The sequence below is a fragment of the Mixophyes fleayi genome, chromosome 5, assembly GCF_038048845.1.
Source record: "Mixophyes fleayi isolate aMixFle1 chromosome 5, aMixFle1.hap1, whole genome shotgun sequence".
NCBI classification, from domain to species: Eukaryota; Metazoa; Chordata; class Amphibia; order Anura; family Limnodynastidae; genus Mixophyes; species Mixophyes fleayi.
The window spans coordinates 2,175,635-2,197,078 of record NC_134406.1 but is presented as its reverse complement, the minus strand read 5'-3'; the positions used below and the strand labels follow the sequence as shown (position 1 = coordinate 2,197,078).

Sequence of the window (21,444 nt, the reverse complement as noted above, 5' to 3'; positions counted from 1 at the left end):
AATTATTGTTTTTACCTACATATATTTTGATTGAGTATTTTAGCATTTAGGATATTATTATGGTGTATATTAATTAATTTTAGAAGGTACCTTCTGTATTGTTTTTATTCATTGATATCATTATATTTCAATATTTTGTCAATAAATCAGTTTATCAATTTCTAGTAATCCTTGCTAAAAAAAGATAGATACCATTATTACTAATACAAACATGACAGTCTCCTTGAAATACACCCATTAGGTTACTATTCGTATCAAATACCATTTGGGACAATTTGAGCGAAAAAAACCATTTCAACCAAATTATAGCTAGTTCCACAGGAGGGGGGCTGCTAAAGGTGAGCATCTCAGGACGTGGTTCTAGCAGTTGACAATCTCACGTACCTGCCCTTAACGTAAAAACCCACCAGCACTACGTGAAAATTCATTACATAGAACACTTGAGAGTACCTTGAGTGTAACAAAGATAAACTATAATAAAAATAAATGAATTGTTAAACGTGTTATACTGTCTATGTTCTTGAATGTAAGGGCCATTTATAATATGTAGGAAGATCTCCAAAGACTTTCAAAAGTAGATTTTCAGATCATAGGTAACATATTAAATAAGCTACAAACACACAGGGGCTTAAGTAGAATTGACGTATTTGCACCTCAAACATGAGCAGGAAAAGCTGCACGCAAAAAAACCCCAAAAACGAAACACGTGCATATGTTCAGTCTGTCGCTTGTCAAGATGCATCCAGCGGCATGACACTAGCAGTGTGTCAGATTATTGTACTCTTTCACCCCACCAGAGCTTAGAGATGCAGTTTAACAGTGTTAATAATGAATACATTACCCTATTTGTATACAATATAATAATATAATGTAGTGTCATACACACAAGAGAGAATAGTATTTGGGCAGTGTTTGTTAATAAATGCGAAAGTCGCATGTTCCACATAAGATGTAATTACGTAAGTGTGGGTGGAAATGACTATGGATGGAGGTGGAAATGATCACCGTGACATAGATAGATAGATATAGAAGCCCGCACTGAGATTGTCTGTGATGCCGGCTTGGCGCTATGCCTACCTTGTGGACTATAAAAACTGCCAGTTTATGGATATTATGTTTACCCCCTGATAAAGTCAAGTTGATGAAATGCGTTGGGTAACACTTACCTACTGAGGACATCTGTACAGCTGGTGTGAAACCTTATTCCTGGTCAGAGTTCGGATGTCACCTTGTCACAAGGTTGCTGTACAGGATTTCAGATAAGGTATGATGACTTGTTTTAAATGAACGGGCATTTGAATGTCTGAAATATTTTTATATATTTTTTATATTAAAGTATACATTTTTTTATACGAGTAGTTTTATTATTAATATGCAATACTTCAAAGAGACATACTTGGTACGCAGATTGATATAAAGATTATATCTAATACTTGTGAAGAACGTATTACACTATTGTCTTTCATTGTGTGGAGCTTTCCAGTTTCCAACATAGATCCAGATATACAGTAGACTAATATTGGAATCTACTTTGTACATCAGATAAGCCGATTTGACAGTTTTTTGGGCACACGTCACTCGCTACACTATTTAAAAATTCACAATTGTTTATTACATATCACACTATTTTTGGCGCTTTTGCTTTTTGTTTTATTCTTCAGGTGTTGCACTAACAAACAGGTGCTCAAAGGATGAGAAGCTGCCTTACTGTATGTTCATATAGTTCATTTTATATGTATTTTGTTTGTGAAAATCACTAATCACTTGGGTTTATCACTAGGCGCCTAGAATTTATGTACAGTAGTTGCCTAATGTTATTATATTGTTTATGAGAATTCATTATTGACAATATGTAATGTTGTTTTTTATGTATGATGTAGATATTGTCTTGCTTTTTTTTTATTGAATAGCAGTCACCATACTAATGACATATTATGATTGGCGGAATGGGTTTAAAAAAAAATCTGAAAATCAACACAATACTTTGTGCGTCTCTGCTGATATCACGTGGTTATTAAACACGTCAGCAAAAAAGATCAAGGTTAAGCCATATCTGCCTCTACAGGTAAACATTAGAGGAGAGAGGTATCTGCTTTCTTGACCCGACCGAGGTCAGAGCGGAGAGACTGTAGTCTAAGCATCGTGTTCTCACTATTGATGGGTTTAGTTAACCTATTAATGAATACAATGCAAACTTTGCTTATTATTGCTGACAGACTCAAATAACGTCTGATGGGATAATAATAGTGTTCCCTAATATTGCATGAGAGTGATATTGATTAAAATTACTTTAGTTTGAACTAGCTTCTATGCATGATTTATACCTGGATATAGTTCCAGCAAATCTGTGATGTTTATTACATTTTATGATTTAAGTGTTTGGTTATCTGGTGATTCAATATTTATTCATTAGTAATGTAATATCAGTCCGTGGGAGGATTGCACACTTCTGGTGCCCTAGAAAGCAGCGGCAGCGGCAGGAGAACCCACAGGGGTTGGCTCGTATACCTGTCATTAAAATATTCAGCATGCAACAATCAGCAATCCTAGAGCGCCCATTGTAATGCCCCATGCCAATACCCACCTGCCACATTCATGCCAGTGTAAAGCATACCCTATCATTGGCATCACATCAGCACCGACAGCTGGATGCCAGATCCTTGGCATCACTATATCCTGCCCCTATTGTGTCAACACCTAGTGACTCTGAAGTGTTTGTCATCTTGTTGTACATTCACTTGAATTTATGTAGATATAATGATCCAGAGATGTGAGTGTTCCCATATTGCTGTCCTTTCCCAATGATGAATTCCCTTAGGGCAGACTGTGCTTATTTACATGTTTGCTAAAGCTTCTGTGAACATTAAAAGATTCTTCCAAAATCTCCAGCTATAATTATAGTCAGCCGGTCCTGTGTATTATCTTATATGCATGCTGGTGGTTATCTCAGTTGGTGCCCTCACTTGGAACAAATAAACAGTTTCTATTTTTCTGCCACCTGTGTGGGTAGATTTATTGGGGTATATGTTGGTATAACGCCATTGGTGTAACTATCACTTGTGCTTGTTCTGCAGCTCTCTAAGAAGTACGGTCCCATATTCACTATCTGGAAACTAACGGATCCTGTGGTGGTTCTCTGCGGCTATGACGTAGTGAAAGACGCTCTGTTAAATCATGGCGATAAGTTCAGCGGCCGGCCGTTCTCACCAGTGATTGATCAATACTCTGAAGGATACAGTAAGTCTGCTTGTTTACTCAATGAATGAATGGATATAAATGTTCTCCTATTCTGACAACACCAAATATATTTTGCTTTCTTATGTGGCGCTGTTATGTAGTTGTTTCTTCTGCAAATTTCATAACTCTTTCATATACAGTAACCTACATTTTTCTGTTCAACGGTACGGTACTCTTTATGCATCGAACTCCTTAATGCCATTTCCTCCTATTTTTGCCCAATCATGCCCATTTGTATGGGTGGATAGGTTAGTATGGCAAGATGGCGATGTTTGCCGTGGTGTCAAATTCCTCAAAGATGAGATTTCATGTTATAGAGCGAGATATTGCAATGAACTTCATGGCATGGGGACCCCACATTTTTTATGGTGAGGGGAACTTTCAAAACATGCAAAACGGGCATCTATATACCGTAGAGCTATGCATTTTCTAAATCATAAATACATGATGATTTCCTAGTAAACTTATACAGAACATTACCCTGCGCCAACTATTCTTTGCCCATTTCCTGCTACCTGCACTGTCCATGTGACATCTTTCTCTGTAGGTTTTCCCAGCATCGACGGAGAGAGATGGCGCCAGCTCCGCAGATTCACAATAGCGTCACTCAGGAATTTTGGGATGGGGAAGAAGGCCATGGAAAAACGGGTGTTGGAGGAGTCCCGGAATCTCATCCAGGCCGTGTCACAAATAGGAGGTGAGGGTCTTCTATTCTGTAACTACACAAACGGAGCAACGTCGTCCCATTAACAGTCTGTACAATAATAAATCCCAGTTCAAAGCGGCAGTGCGATTTCTCCAGTTCTCAGGACGACCACGAGAGGACAACTGGTCATCACCATGAATTTACCTCAGAAACTGGTAGGGGCCAGTTTATAGTTGGACAAACATCTTTACGTCTTGCGTAAGATAAACATTTCGGTTCTGTGCATGTCTACCAAAAATGCATATTTAGATCTTTATATACACATTTTTAATGTTGATTTGCGTCTCCTTACACCTGGAAACATGGAACAAGAGTGGGCATGGCAAGGTACACATAGGCTGAGCACAGTAGATGCGTGTCCACCTATCTGAGACACAAGAAGCCTGGACGTAGGTTACGTTTCTCTTGCGAGTGCCAGAGGGCTGGTGCGATGATGATGATTACTATTAGCAGCACTATCTAGTCGCTTCTGATTGGTTGATTTTCTATTGACACCACATAAACTATTACCGCCACGGCTAAATGATATGAAGTCACACCCGTCTATTCACATTACTTAATTGACTGCGTTCGTTCTGCACTATTTTATTGAAGATATGCCCGATACTGTATAATATTGTATCATAAAATACCACAGTCCAAGATATCACAATTATTATAAGGAATAAAACTTCAAAGCCCTGAATTGCTCGTCCAATTGGAGCCTACTCAGCTGTACAAACTGGGTAACTTCTACTGACAGTGGTGCCTCCATCAGCTATTCCTGTAATGTCTTTTATTGAATTGGACATGATCCATATTGCCGGTTACTTATTTAATGCACAATATCACTCTGCCCACTGCTGAGTGTCATGTTGTAAATGTTTTTTGTAATTTTTAATTTAATAAAGGCTTATAATAAAGTGTACACACTATAGCATTTTTCAGTTGTAACAATATATCTTTCACTACTTGTTATTAATGTTTCACATCAGTGTTTTAGTTTGATGTAGAAAAAGTAATCTCATAGATAACCAATAAAAATCAATGTTAATGGATAATATTGTCTTCCTAGGAAAACCCTTCAACCCTATTAACGTTCTGGGATGTGCAGTAGGAAATATCACCAGCTACGCTCTGTTGGGGGAGCACTTCGATTATAAGGACCCAAAGTTACAGGAACTTATTATAACTACGAGAAAATTTATATTCAATACTCATTCACCCTTACATGAGGTGTGTATTGGTCATTATCTGCGGAAATGACTCAATCATTTATCCCTGGTTTATTGAGATATGTTATACAAGTTAACCCGTGCATGATACTCATGCATTCTAGTCAAATCAAGCTACTTAAGGTGTTAAAAAGGTTCTTGTCATGCATTTGGGCCTAGCCCAGGCCTCCTCAGGGGAAGAGCGTTACTTCCCGACGCAAGCGCCCTTTTTTAACGTGGTTTTGTCCACATGTCACCACCTCATCATTTTTCTCCATCACCTCATCCTTCATTTTCATCGCCACATCTATCCAGATGTCTATCCAGACACAGGGATCTCTCTCAGCGGTCCTGAGTATCACACTCCTCTCACTCTGTCACCCCCGGCAACCACCGACCACTCCCCACTGTCACCCCCGGCAACCACCAACCACTCCCAACTGTCACCCCCGGCAACCACCAACCACTCCCAACTGTCACTTCTCCTTCAAGAAATATATATATATTTTTTTTAAATCTTTATAAACACTTTTAACAATTAACAAATTAAATTAACAAATTAAAAACATCTTAGTATACCAAATTTCAGCCCTTTCTGAATTTTTTTTTCCACACACACACTAAGAATTTAGTAGGTCAGTGTATAACTCCGCCCAGCAGGTGGCGCTGCAGCTTGGTTTTATTTTTTCCACACACACACACAGACAGACTAACACATGCCACTAGATATTTATATTATAGATAACTTAATCTTTAAGCCAGATCACTAAATCCAGACCGTCTCCACAGGACTGTTGTACATGACACCTCTATTCTTACCTGTTCAGGTATATAAGTCAAAACTGGTTCCAGGAGCAGCTGAGAAATGCCATAAACTAAGCAAATATAATATATGTTGTAGAGATTGGTAAAAGCATCATATTACCAATCATACCAAAACAGTTCAATTCCTACAAAACTCATTCAGACATTGCTCATAGCGCCTTGCCATATGTATGTAAAAGTACATTACGCATCCTAAGTCACTCACTGGCATCTATAAACTCTATGCTTTATTATTGCACTTTTTCTTATTTTTCCACTTTCCCTCACACTATGAGCACTTCAACTTTATGAGAGGAGAGTAGGTGGATACCTTAAGTACACAGGGTAGACGTCTTGACCAGTGTTTCTAACTCCAGTCCTCAGGACCCCCTAGCAGTACATGTTTTCCATATCTCCCTGCTGGAGCACAGGTGTAATCATTACTGACTGACACAGTGTAGCAGGTGGTATAATTATTTCACTGGTCATCTGACAATCCTGCACTGTTAGTGGGTCCTGGGGACTGGAGTTGAGAAACACTGGTCTAGGTGAAGCTGGGTAAAAAAAACATCAAAGTGCTTTGTAACTGAGGTCCATACACTGGCTCTAATTGTCCTCTTCTGCTGAGATTCTCATGAAGGAACCAGAGATGAAATCCCAGTAGATACTGCTTGATATACAAGAGAAGGGACAATAAGGACAATCTCTGGTCTCTTACACCTCTGGTTCAGGAAACAAAGATAATAGCATAATAATGTTTCCTCCACTAATTTCTCTACAATTGTTCTATCCCAAAGGTCACCCAGCCGCCCTCATAGACATCCCCCATGTGACCTGACTATCATCATCTTCACATGACACAAACATCACTCTGGTAAACATGACTGAGTTTTACCAGAGCAGCCCCAAATGTTTCACTCACTGATTTGATGTATTTGTGTTTTCTGGGTTTATAGCTGGCAAACACATTCCCCATTCTCCTGAACATACCTATTCTCAAGGAGAAAATCTTCAAGGAGAGTTCACAGCTACAAGCCTTTGTCAAAAAATACATTGAGCAACACAGACGGACTCTGACCCCAGGTTCCCCGCGGGACTTCATCGACTACTTCCTGGTGAAAATTAAAGAGGTAAATTAATTGTTGGATTCTCTCCATATCAGGGGGTTCTGAGATGATAATTTCACTCAAAGCGAAGAATTAGATGACATATGTAAATTACAAAAAGTCATTTACCTGCGCTCCACCAAATTGGGCCTCTATTTCTCCAAATCCAACATATCCTGTGATTTCTCTAATGTTCTGAACAGGGGAACTCTGCAGCTTAAGGTGGGATTTTGTATTCAAATTCCGAGTAGAGTTGACAAGGTTCACCACCCATGAGCTTCGCATTAGGATAAATGGGACATTTCGCATTTTGCTATTTTACAACTTGCGTCATCCGACCAAAATTATATTTTTAGTTTATCATCATCAGTTATTTATATAGCACCACTAATTCAGCAGCGCTGTACAGAGAACGCACTCACATCAGTCCCTGCCCCATTGGGGCTTACAGTCTAAATTCCCTAACATACACACAGACACACAGACAGAGAGAGAGAGACTAGGGTCAATTTTATAGCAGCCAATTAATCTACCAGTATGTTTTTGGAATATGGGAGTAAACCCGAGCAACCGGAGGAAACCCACGCAAACACGGGGAGAACATACAAACCACACCCCAGCGCTGTGAGCTAGAGATACTAACCACTGTGCCACCATGCTGCCCAATGGGATTATTCTCTAACCAGTTCCACCCAAAAGGGTGGAACTGAAATCTCTGTGACTCAGTTTTGAGTCTTATGGTTGGATTTTCTATGAATGACGTACTTATTTTTAAGTACTTGCTGATGGGGTAATTAGGAAACTTTTGTATGAAACAAAAATAAACAGGATTAGTATACTTGTTGGTAGTGAGAAGATCTACCCTAAATAGACTGACCTAAAGGTTAAGAATTTCTGCAAGAGCTGAACATGGGAGGTATAGGGAGAATTTGTGCCATATACAACTCGTGTCTCAGCCAAAGGCCTCAGGGTACATATAGGCAGCGTCCTGTCAGCACTCTGGGGGGGGGGGATGGATCCTTTAACCTCCTCCCACTGATGTTTTTCTCACCTTTGTGCTGAGCACTTTTGGGCTTTTCACATATTTATTTCTCGTGACCAAAAATGATCAGCAGACAATAAACAAACAAGGGATTAGAAAGATGAAACTTCCCTCTTTCACACAAGGGTTCCGACAACTTCCTAAGTTCCAGGGGTAGGGAGATAGAGGGTCTAAGGGGCACATTTATCATTAATCGGCAAAAGTGAGAAATAGTTATCAATCCTTATCGCAAGGATAAGGATTGAACTATTTCTCAAATTTATTAAAAAGGAACACAGAAACAGCAGTTCCGAAAAACTGCTGTTTCTGTGATAGAAAAAAATCACACTTACCCCCCTCTTCGGATGCGCTGTCTCGGGATCTCCTCTTCGTTCCTCCTCTTCCTTCAATTGTGCATGTGCAGTGCACATGCGCACAAAGTCCCCACTCTGTCTCTGCAACTATCGTTGCAGACAGAGCGCGCTGAGTGACAGGGAGGGATCATGTGATCCCTCCACACATGCGCTGTCCAGCTCTGCTCTTCGGAGCAGAGCTGACAGCAGTGGATTTCTTCAATTCTGATAATGTACGCCAGCTTCAGCTGGTACATTATCAAGACAAGTTCCCGAAAAAAAAATAATTCCGGGACTTGTTAGATTGCGGCCAGGAGCAGTCACCATTCTGTTGAATGGTGACTGCTCGCAAAAACGATCAGGAGTGCAAAGCAGCAGATATCCATGATATCTGCTGCGATGCACCTTTAATAAATTTGCGGAGGGCACATCGGGACTTTAATTCCACGGTAAGTGCACAATAGTGCACTACCGTGATTTGTTAAATATGCCCCTAAAAGAGCCTTTAGGAGGTCATGTAGAGGATGAGAGTCCCTCTCGTCCATAGCACTTAAGTGGTTAAGGGTGACTAAATCTGAATAACAAGTACTTGGCTACCAACCGCATTGTAAGGTATTGCTCTCTGCTATTAGATGTCTTATGCCCTGGAACATTCTGTGGGTGTGTGACATGTATAGGGCAGTATAGACTTTTCTTAAATATCCTTACTTGTGAAAACCTATACACACATTAAACATCCAGTATATTAGATAAACCTTTCCTTCCTATGTAACTGGACACATCTTGCAATACATGCAAACAATGCTGTATAAAGCACTTGGTTCATCGATACAGACAAGCAATTAACAGATAGCAGAGATCCATCATCAGCTAATGTCCAAAAACTATTGTCAGCATGGGCCCCATCCCTGTGCCGTACCTCCTTCAATCAATGAGGCTGAGCTGAGAACAAATGTGAGGGCGGCGTTCTACGTGGTAGATGTACCGAATAATTTAGCCACTCAGTGTGTAATCTCTGTTATTAATATGATTTTAGATAAAATGATTTCCTGTGTTTGATGAATGTTCCTTTATTAACATATATTTTGTTTTCTGGCTTGGGTGAAAGGACTGTGACGATATTCCTGATGTCTCTTTGCAGGAGGAACATTTGTCGGGGGGTAATTTCAGTGAAACCAGCCTACTGATGACGCTCATAGCTCTGCTGGCAGCTGGAACTGAAACCACAACTTCTACCCTCAATTTCTCTCTAGTTGTAGTCAGCAATTTTCCAGAAGTACAAAGTAAGAGACTCTGTGTGTATATATTATGAGAATTGATACCGGGTCTGCTCTGGGATTCCAGTCCTGGGGGTAAATGTATCAATATGCGGGTTCTTCAACACCCGCGTGTTCAGGCTCTTCCGCGATTAAATTTCAAGCGGCGCTGCATTGTAAAGGGAAGTTAACCCTTTACAATGCAGCGCCGCTTGAAATTTAATCGCGGAAGAGCCTGAACACGCGGGTGTTGAAGAACCCGCATATTGATATATTTACCCCCTGGACAGTAATTAGATTTATCTTCTGTACCAGACAATTCCCAATTGGGAGGAATTCACTGACATCATAAACCAACCCTCATTACCACCAGTGCCCAGTTCTGAAGTCCTCTCCAGGAAGTTTAGTTTTGGTTCTTGTTGATCTCTCAGGTATGATCTAACATTAGTTTTTCCCTAGCTTGTCCCCCCTTACTCATACTTTTATCCCTGCCCTCTGCCTGGTTTGTGCCACCAATAGGTCACCCACTGATTGCCACAAATTGGAAAAACAAACATTTATTCTAGATTTCTGCCTGTCAATGGCAATTCTTTTCAAGGATATAATAATTTTTTGTTGGGCGCTATCTTTAGTCCTGCTTGAGCCTAAACTTACCTTATACATGGTTGCCTACTTTTCTGAAATTTCCGGGGGGCTCCCAAATTTTGGGGAGTCCTCACTGACTCCTGGAAGAGTAGGCATCCTCCCAGATCGTTATAGGGGCGGGGCTTAATGGCACAATCACACAATTAAGCCCTGCGCCCTGCTATGTGCCGTGAACTTTGGCATTTCATAGCCCACACACCCACCTTTTCCCCCCTGAGGTCCCGGAAGCCAACTTGAAAAGGTTGTCATGTATGCCTTACAATACTCCTGCTGTCAATTTCTACTTGGTTCCTATTTACCTGCCAACTGCCCTGATTCACCTGCTAGTAAGAAGCAGATTGTCTTATGAATTGAGGCAATTTCCATTTTCCATATAGCGAAAATCCCTTGGTGCACAGTGGAATAATGGAGAGAGATAAACAACATATCATCTGCTGTGTAGTACTTTGTGTCTGGTGCTTCAGCGCTCCTTCCCTTTAGACTAACTTAATGACTCACACTGGATGAAGAGAGAAAACAATAAACAAAATAGTGCACAACCTTTGTAAATAAATATGAATAGAAATAAGATTGTTTTGTGTTCAGCTGGAGCATTCACACGATAGGTCCTCCCCCGGTCTTACTTTCCTAGCTCCTAAAGAAAGTAAGACCAGAAGAAGAACATGTTATATGAATGCACCAGCTGAGTACAATACAGTCTTATACTCTTGTTTCTTTACAAAGGTATGCACTATTCTTGTTCTCTCTAAACACTGTGAGTCATCGTGGAGTTTAAAGAAAAGGGACACGGATGTTTCTGAGAAACTTTATTTCTCACCCTGAATTCCTGTTTTCAACAATTAATTACTTGCATACTATGGGGCTGATTCAGAGTGAGATGTACGTCTGTTTGTGTAGAGAATATTTGCACTCTTTCACACTGCTCATGCTCAGAAAATGAACATACTGCAGCAATTCAGACCTGCGACTTTTGGTCACTTACAACCCCTTAAGCCTGAAGAGGCGTGGCGGGGGAGGGAAGGGGTGTTGTAACATAGCCAATGTACAGTGAGAGGGTTGGGTACGTGTTAACGGGAACGAGAACCCCGACATGCTTCAGACCTACACCAAAATTCTGATTGCAGAAATAAATGATTCCAATACTTACCTGAAAACCGAAGATCCAACTTTCCGACGGCAGCGCATGCAGACAGACAGTCATTCCGATAAGGCAGCTGTCCGGCACTTTACTTTCACGTCAGTGCATCGTACATTAATGTAAATTTAAAGGGGTAATGTCTGGACCCCGCAGGCTAAGTGTTTAAAGTGTAGGTGTGAAGCCTGTTGGGATTCTCGTCAACGTTAAGACGGTTACATCGCATTCGAGCAATTGCATATGGATTCAGACTGGAAAGTAGACGCAGATATGGCTGAGAAAGGTATTTTATTTGCAGGTTTTCAGGGGCAGGTGTAAGTAGCGGAGTGATTAAGTGATACCCGGAAACTGCGGGACACTAGGACCCTGTGGAACAGGACAATGTCACAGGGATATACAAGAGAGACCCTAAGACCCAGGAAAAACCCCATGCAGAGAGACTGGCTGAAAAGTTTCCGCCTTTGAGAGAGAGAAAATACTGTTCACAGTATTATAATAGAGGTTTTCCAATGATTTGGAAGGCTTATTGAGACTAGTAGTTGCTCGCCCATAGTTAAGTATTTGCAGAATGTGTTGTAGCAATGATTACAAACGCTAGCAAAAGGCTCTTTACCACTTCTTAAATCTCTAAGTTTCAGAACCTCTAAACTTCAAATAAAATAAACCTCTCTGAGGGTTCACCGTATGTCACAATATGTCAAAAATATTTAAAAAAAATATAGCATGTAGATACCTTGTAAAAATAATTTAGGGCCTTCATTTCCTCTGATTCTCTGGATTTTCATTATTATTTTTTTTTGTTTTCTTTTAATGCCTCACACGAATTTCTTATCATCAAGTCAGGCAATTTGAGTATTAAAATTAATTATCATTTTACAACATACTGATGTTCTAAAAGCAAGCTTATTAATATTCTCACATTCTTGTGAAGACCAATCAACTTAATCATAACGGGCTGCTACTCCAACCAGGACTCATTGCAGAATTGGAGATGTGTGTGAGTCACACATACGAAAACAGTTACCTACATACGTTTGAAAATGAAATATGTGACATAGTATGAATTGGGGGCACTACTGTGTGGTACAACTTTACCACTAATATTAGCATCTTATTAACAGGATAAAATAAGACATACCTAAATATATATATATGTGTGTGTGTGTGTGTATGTGTATATATATATATATATATATTCATCATTTATTTATATAGCACCAGCAAATTCCGTAGCACTTTACAATTGGGAACAAACATTGATAAAACAATACTGGGTATTACATACAGACAAAGAGGTAAGAGGGCCCTGCTCGCAAGCTTACAATCTATGGGACAATGGTTTAAAATACAAGGGCATGTGCTACATCATATTGCACATTGGACCAGCTAGAATGCAAAGGTCAAAGTATTGAGTGGGCTGTGTGATCAGTCACACAACAATGTTGGTCAGAGGGTTGTTGTCTTGTGTTAGCTGTGTAGAGAGTGGTAATAGGGTAACCTAGGAAGATTAAGATGGTGGTTGAGCAATAGCAAAAGCTTGTCTGAAGAGGTGAGTTTTCAGAGAACGCTTGAAGGTTTGAAGACTAGAGGAAAGTCTTACTGTGTGAAGAAGGGAATTCCACAAAGTGGGTGAAGCCTGAAAAAAGTCCTGTAACCGAGAACGGGAGGATGTAATGAGAGTGGAAGAGAGACGCAGAACGGAGGTGTCGAGTTGGGAGATATTTTGAGACAAGTGAGGAGATGTATGTCGGTGCAATTTTGTTGACGGCCTTGTATGTTAGTAGAATTTTATATTTGATTTGTTGAAATACAGGCAGCCAATGTAGAGACTGACAGAGTGACTCAGCAGAGGAAGAACGGTTTGCAAGGAAAATCAATCTAGCCGCTGCGTGCAAAATAGATTGTAGGGGTTCAAGTCTGACTTTGGGAAGACCAGTAAGGAGGGAATTGAAATAGTCAATGCGGGAGATGAGTGCATGAATTAGGGTTTTTGCAGTGTCTTGTGTAAGATATGTGCGTATTCTGGAAATGTTCTTTAGATGTATGTAACATGATTTAGATATAGACTCCATGTGGGGAATAAATGATAGTTGTGAGTCAAGGATTGCGGGGTGAGATTTATGGTCATGTTATCAACAGAAATAGAAATGTCAGACAGGAAGCTTCTGTTTTTGAGTGGGAATATTATTCAGTTTTTGAAAGATTGAGTTTGAGTTGGCGAGAAGACATCTAAGATTAAATGGCAGAAAGACAGTCAGTAACGCGAGACAACACAGATGGTGAAAGATCAGGAGAGGATAGATAAATGTGTGTATCATCCACATAGAGATGCTGGTGAAATCCAAAGGAGCTTATTAGCTTTCCAAGAGAAGTGGTGTAGATAGAGAATAGCAGAGGACCTAGGACTGAGCCTTGTGGTCTCCAACTGATAAAGGAAGCGGAGCAGAGTTGGATCCAGAGAAATTAACACTGAAAGAGCAATTAGATAGGTAGGATGAGAACCAGGATAGGACAGTGCCTTCAAGACCTAGGGATTGTAGTGTTTGTATGAGGAGAGTGTGGTCAACAGTGTCAAATACAGCAGGATCCAGGAGAATTAGAAGAGAGTAATGGTTTTTACTTTTTGCTGTGATCAAATCATTGACAACCTTGGTCAGCGCAGTCTCTGTGGAGTGTTGAGAGCGAAAGCCTGACTGAAGAGAATTCAGTAGGTTGTTTGCTGAAAGAAAGTGTGTGAGGCGAGTGTAGGCAATTCTCTTGAGAAGCTTGGAGGGACATGGGAGCTGAGAGATGGGGCAGTAATTTGAGAGAGAGTTTGGGTCAGAATATATATATATATATATATATATATATATATATATATATATATATAGTTTGGGGTATCAGTGTTCACCGATACGTCTATCAATCACCTTCAGTATCAGTCAGATCTTCCTTGATTTGCAGTCGACTTATTTGCGGTCTCAGACTGGTGATTCTGTTCCTGTCTGAGACCGCTTCAGTGTCTTTATTTATACATAAAAGTTTAGGGGTATATATGCTTACCAACCAGTCATAAGACAGTAGATTATGAAAGTAAGTCAATGAACAATTATATATATATTGCAATTTTCCATCAAAGTTTAAACAATTCTTTCTTTTTTCTGCATTATCTCTTTCCAGGTTTTCTGCCAATATTCTTGTGCTTCCCCCAGCTTTGAGTCCTTCGGTTTTATCTGTAAAGAACGCTTTGCTTTGCTGCGTGTCCTTGGTCTGTTTCTGTTCTTGGGAACATCCTGTTATGTAGTTTCACAACCTTGAATAATTCTTACAATATCTTCTGAAATTTATTTTTTAAGGTTATAGCATAACATATTAGTTTCTAAAGCTTAATACATGATAGATATTAAATCAATAATCATACAAATTTACCCTTACACTCCCCTCTTTTGATTAAATATCTACTACCTATCGGTCATGTTAATAATCAGCAGAAGACAGTTAGCGCTTACCTTTACACTATCTTAAATACCCCATATAGGTAGAATAATAATTCATTCAGCATGTATCCCCTGGTATTTTTATCACCATAACCCTTTGTTCCCTATTTAATGTCTAATCTAGGTGTATAGAGGGGAATACTTTGCTGATATCTATTTAGAAGTTTGCTTGTATTACACTTTAGGTAGCAGTTCCATATAATCATTATAGTTAGTACAAGAAGAATTGGTAACAATGGATGAATCAAAATATTCATTGCTTTCTTCATGGAATAAGATCCATTAACAAATATGTCCCACCAATGATGTGACAATCCATTTTTCAATTTCATCCTAGTATTGTCTGCCCATTCTGCTCATAGGTTTTTTTTTTTGTTTTTTTAACTGACTTAGTATCTGACCCGGGGTCCACGCCTGCCCTAGGATTCTCATCAATCCTACCACAGAAAGGATATAAATTTTCATTCTGGTTTCTCGATGGTCACTGTCAATCTCTTTTTGCAGACTGTGCAGTTTTTCGGTTTGATTGCTGACCATTGTTCATAATGTTCACTGTTTGTCTCAGGCATTAAACTTGTAGAAATTCCTGTGATCATTACTGGTTCAAGAAGCTCATTAATTGTCCTGCAGGAACAACAATCAAGTGTCAGTAATTTCTTAATCAGCCATATAATAATTTTCACTACCACATATACGATCAACAGGATTGCCAAACCCTTTGCTACTAATGCCAATATTCCCAATATCCAAAATAAATATTTACTGACAACTTCACCAATGAGGTTATGCATCCACACAAAGGCATTTTCAGAGTTTACTCTCCTATGAATGCAAATTGTTGAGCACTCCTTCCCCTTCTGTTTCTTACAGTGGCATAGAAAATTTGTCACTTATCTGTCTGTTTCACACTGGGTTAGGGAGGCCTTGATCCCTACTTCAGTCACAACTATTCAGGCAAGACCTATCAATACCATAAGACACTATATTTCTATTTATCAGAACAAGATTGCCCTGATTTGAAGACTTTGCAGTGTGATGCGTGAATCCAGGTGTCATTTTCCCTGTACTTTCACTGCCATGGGAGTTGTCAACAGGACTTTATAAGGACCCTTGTAGCTGGTTTCAAGACTTCTCCTGACGTGCTTTCTCGCGACCACCAATTCCCCAGGTTGAAGTCTGTCGGTACCTGTATCAAAATTAGGGTCTGGAATGGAAGAGAACACTTGATCATGTACTTCAGTTAGTTGTTTCTGTAATAAGGCAACAAATCACCATGTACATGCCGTAGTTGCTGTGGAAAATAACAGCCTGTTCTGTGTGCTGTGCCAAACAAAATCTCATATGGTGTTAAACCTGTGTCTTTCCTAGGAGTGTTTCTCACTGAGTGCAGGTCCATAGGTAAACATGAGATCCACGGCAGACCTGTTTCAGCCATTATTTTCTGCATTTGCTTTTCTGCGTGCCCACATCTCCACCCAGCGACTGAAAAGGTCCACACACACGCGCAAGTACATTTTAATACCCTGAGCATTTGCGAAGCTGAATAAAATCTATCTGAATCCTTTGAAAAGGATACAGTGTCTGAGGGGAGCTTTTCTGTGAAGTTGGGACAGACTTACCCGGGTTGTTTTGTGCAGAGATTAGGCAACCAGCCACTAATGCCTGCACTGCTTGGGCAAACTCTGGTGCTATCCAGTATTTGTTAGTGCTACCACAGCATCCTTTCCCAGGTGCACTTTCCCATGTACTTATTGCCCATAATCGGGTAAAGTGCTTTTGGCAGACATAATTGCTGATCTTTACACCATTCTCCTTGCACTTCTCGTGCACCTCGTCTAGCCCAAGCTCTTATCTAATTCTCTGTTGATTGCTATTGCATAGCTTGGAGTATGGTTCAGTGAAACTTGGGGTCTGGGGCTACCACGTAGGCAACTTTCCCTTCTGGGATTGGCGTTACAGCAGCTTCTCGAGCAGCTTGGTCTACCAGTCTATTTCCCTCTGCCTCGGGCGTTGTTTCCTTGGTGTGTGCTTTCACCCTAATCACAGACAGTTTGGCAGGCATCTGAAAGGCAGTAAACAATTCTCTTATGTGGTTTGCATGTTTTATGGGTCTGCCTGATGACCCCATAAAGTTTCTGCTTTTCCATATTGGGCCATAGTCATAAGCTATACCATAGGCATAGCGTGAGTCTGTGTAAATGTTGACTTTTGTACTTCAGTATATATACAGGCCAACATCAATGCTTTTAACTCAGCTTCCTGTGCTGACATATGGCATGGGAGTGATTTCTGAATCAATATGTGTGTCTGTGTAGTAGTGTAGTAACAGCACAACCTGTATACAGTGTGCTGTTTATGTAGTAGCATGAGCCATCTACATATAGATCTATGTCACCATCAGGGAGCGGTGTATCATGTATATTTGTTAGGCCCAAAGCCTCTAATTACATGAATTCAATACAATCAAGTTTTTTGTTATGTATTTCTTCAGTTTCTTTTTCAGAAGCTTCACTCAGGTCCTCATATCCCCTATTGATGATTCATCTTCTTTGTGACTCCCCTTACTCCCCTCTTTTGAATCATCAATGGGGAGCAGGGTTGCTGGATTTATGACTGTGCATCTAGCAATTGTTATGTGTGAGGCGCTAAGCAAGGCTACCTCCTATTTAGTTAGTCTAGCTGCAGACAAATGATTTGTGCTTGCTTGATTGAGAATTTCTGTGACTGCACGTGACACCATTAGGGTTACTGGGTGTCCTAGCACAATATCTATACTCTTTTCAAGCACTGCAGCAGCTGGAGCTACTGCTTTTAACTGTGTAGAGTAATATGCAAGTGACCTCTGTTTGTGACCATGTATCTGTGTTAGTACCCCTTGTGCTTGTGTACAGACTTCATGTCAAAATAATGCAAACAAACTTGTCCTAATCTGGCAAAGCCAGTGCTGACTCTAAAATTTCTTCATCTTAAAATTGGTTAAACATTTGGCTCTGCTCAGAGGAGAGTATAAATGACTTGCTATCATCCAGAAGTGCTAATGCAGGAGCATGGATAATAGGTCATAAAGTCTTAAATCTTTTCCATTTATGTCCAAACATTGAATTCCCATCAATGCATTATCATACCCACAATACAAAGAAGTACTTGCAGTATATGACGATTATAGCACAGTAAATAAGGGCAGTAAATGTGTTTACAACACTGATTGACTCAAAACTATTATGAGGATAAAAGTAAAAACTTTTTGTTATCTACCATAATTTGACATTACATTGCATTGCTGTTTTTCAAACCATCTAACTTAAAATTTGGTTAAAACAAATACCAAACCAAAATATTGTTTCATATTAAACTATATTAGTCCATTTCTCTATTCTTTTCAAAAACATACCTTCTACGACATACAGAAAAACTACCTAGTTAATGCATTTACTATGCGAATAGCCCATAATGTCTAATATCTTTTTCCAAAACCCAGTAGTCATTACTCAGCAGAGTCTATGTTATTTAAATCCTCCATTAGTTTCTACTTATGTTTGTTGTGGCTGTGGACCAAAACATATGGCAAACTTCTATTCATTGAATAAATTCTTTCTGGATTGTCTAAAGGGTCTTTCTCTGTAGCTGGAGACCTTCTGTGAAGAGAAAAAACTTTTGCATAGTGATTAACATTTATTCATTAGAGATTACAGTAACTGTCATTAATTCACATTTCCCAATCAGTGTGTGTTGCATGTAACATGATTGTCAATATCATTACAACATTATCAGGTAACCAGTAAACATTTTTGTGCAGTGAACAGCTGCTAATACTATGTTTTATTTTAATATATTTGATTTTGTGCCAAACTGCATTTTTTCTCCATATTTTAGAGAAAGTCCAGCAGGAGATCGATGAGGTGACGCAGTCACTGCGCCCACCTGGGATTATGGACAGGGCACAGATGCCGTACACCAATGCCGTGGTCCATGAGATACAGAGAATTTTAGACCTGGCACCATTGGCTCATTATCATGCAGTGATGGAGGACACTGAGTTTCGAGGATATACCATCCCTAAGGTATGAAATTACCATACTAATATACCACACTTATACCACCCAAATACCAGGTTGCTGAACACTATAGACTAAGGGTGCACAGCTCCAGATCAAAGCGTTGTCACAAGCTACAGTGACGACCGGGACAATACATTCTTCTTCGTCCTGGCTGTCACTGTGTCCGCTTTCTTAATCAGTGCCGCGTCCCGGCATCAGGGGACATCCAGAGGCATGTGCAACGTAAAGTAATTACTAGCCTCCTGTGGCTAATTGCAGCCCCAGTGCATCTGATCCCTGATTGGCCAAATCAATTATTTAAGGCAAGGAAGGCTTAGCCTCTCTGAGGGTTATAGCGTTGAGTTCCTCACTAGCTGACTCTGTCCGTTTGCTGATTATTTCCTGTTGGGACCCCTGGCTTGTTTCTGGATCCAGCTTGTACTCTGATTGCCCTGACCTTTGGCTTGGTTACTGGATACCCTTGCTTGCTGCCAGCCCTGACCCTTTGGCCTATCCCTGATTCTCTTGCTCGCTACAGACCCCTGACCCAGGCTGCTTCTGACCATTTGCTCTTGTTCCTGGCTAGCGCCTACTACCTTCCAGCTGTGGTATTACACATACTAGCTCTACGTGAAAGGCGGCTTCTTTAGACGAAGACCTCTGTTATCCTGTTATGGAAGTTCATGTTAATAACCATTGGCCGTAACAAGAATGCGCTGTAATCCGTACCTTGACTGTCCCGTGTTGAGCCCGGTGTCCTGAGCCAGTGCACTGCCAGCTACACAGACCTGATCCATAGTGAGCAGGCAAGAAGGATTCAGCCACAGCATCCAACAAAGAGGTGCTGCAGCATCTACACATTGCCTGAGAAGCGTGAGCAGTTTAAGATGTCAGATAAAAGGCCTGGTACCAGGGGCGGATCTAGAGAATACTGCTACCCGGGGCGATGTAGGGGGGGGGGGATTTAGGCCCCGCCCCCTTTTGACATCTGAGGCTGCCAGCGGCTGCATACTATGTGCAGGTCCGTTCAGCAGTGACAGGCAGGGACAGTGTGCTGTCCGGATGCTCTGATTGTGTTTAAAACACACTGGCCCTGCCTGTCACTGCTGAACGGACCTGCACATAATGTGCAGCTGCCGGCAGCAAGCCCCTGCTAGGGAGGGCGATCGGGGCGATCCCCCCTGGATCCGCCACTGCCTGGTACCTCCTACTACTGACACCACGTTGGGTGCAGGTGACACTCAGTCGGTGAATGGAATGGCCAGGTCACACCAGGATTAGTCAGTGACGAAACCTCATAGATTTGCACACTGAGGCCACTTAAGAAAATTGTTTTACAGGTAAAAGTAAACAATGTGTTGTTGCACACAGCAACTAATCAGCTGTTACTTTTCATTTTTTTTAAACTGTACTAAAGAGACGATAGAACCTATAATATGATTGGTTGCTAGAGGCGACACCACCTTTCTATACAGTTATTATAAATGCCCCACGTGGTGTTTGGAACTGCTCACATCAACCTTTTCAGTTTCACAAAGACTTGGGCAACCTCTGGTCTGAAACCATAACAAGTTATTTACACACAAGTTAGGTACAGCACATATATGTATCAATACCTGCATCTGCACAGTGACTACATGGGAACAAGCGTGTTATATGCACAGCCACATTTAGTATATCTCCCCCTATAACAGTACATTAGAGACTTCAAATATCCCATAGCTATTAATAAGTAAATATCTATTCTGTACTTTATGTCTGAGACTGCAGTTATTTATTCAGCAGGGACCAGTAACATAATTAAGCTACTTTCCATTGAATATTCCACAATATTGCGGCCTACACTGTGTAATAGCAACAGATAGATCTCCAACCAGCAGCTGACTGGATGCATCAGCCCTCAGCTACCTTATGATGCTGATTTCCTCTGTGATGGGGCCCTCTAGTGGCCATGTATATAGATCCCTAGAAGTACAATTGTTGCCCAGTCTTCATTTACTACAGTAATTACAGATTATTAAACAGTTACAAATGTTCTCTTACAGCCCATCCAAATCAAAGGGAAGTATATAAACTGTAATTACAGTATTCCACTTGAGAGTATTGTAGTATTAATGACGTGATACATTGTATCACTTTGGACTAACCATGATATAACAACAGTAATGACACATTGTATTACTGGCTATTATTATTATTATTATTATTATTATTATCATATTCTATTTATAAAGCACTGACATGTAATTCAGCACCATACATTGAGGGGATCATGATACAAACAAATTGCAAAATACATGGGGTCTCCATGAAATAAAAACAGGACATGATCCGAGACATTGTATGATTGGGACTTTCCATTATACAGCAGCTGTAATGACCTCACACGCCCCACACCCACGCCCCACACCCACGCCCCCCACACATGCCCAACACCACTTGGCAGGGTCATCTTTACAGTTCACTACATGT

General features: G+C 40.4%; 1 protein-coding gene across 5 annotated transcripts in view; it reads left to right on the top strand.

Annotated features, from left to right (window-relative positions):
- LOC142158010 (cytochrome P450 2F2-like) overlaps positions 1-21,444 on the top strand; it is a 40,952-nt gene that overhangs the window by 17,500 nt on the left and 2,008 nt on the right. For 4 of the 5 annotated variants that reach the window (XM_075211576.1, XM_075211574.1, XM_075211573.1 and 1 more), the window contains 6 exons: positions 3,075-3,237; positions 3,785-3,934; positions 4,998-5,158; positions 6,897-7,070; positions 9,562-9,703; positions 18,809-18,996. In XM_075211576.1, coding sequence (XP_075067677.1) covers positions 3,075-3,237; positions 3,785-3,934; positions 4,998-5,158; positions 6,897-7,070; positions 9,562-9,703; positions 18,809-18,996 — 978 coding nt within the window. Of the gene's footprint in view, positions 1-1,210; positions 1,400-3,074; positions 3,238-3,784; positions 3,935-4,997; positions 5,159-6,896; positions 7,071-9,561; positions 9,704-18,808; positions 18,997-21,444 lie in introns of those variants that run through there. The other variant, XM_075211577.1, reaches the window with a different exon arrangement.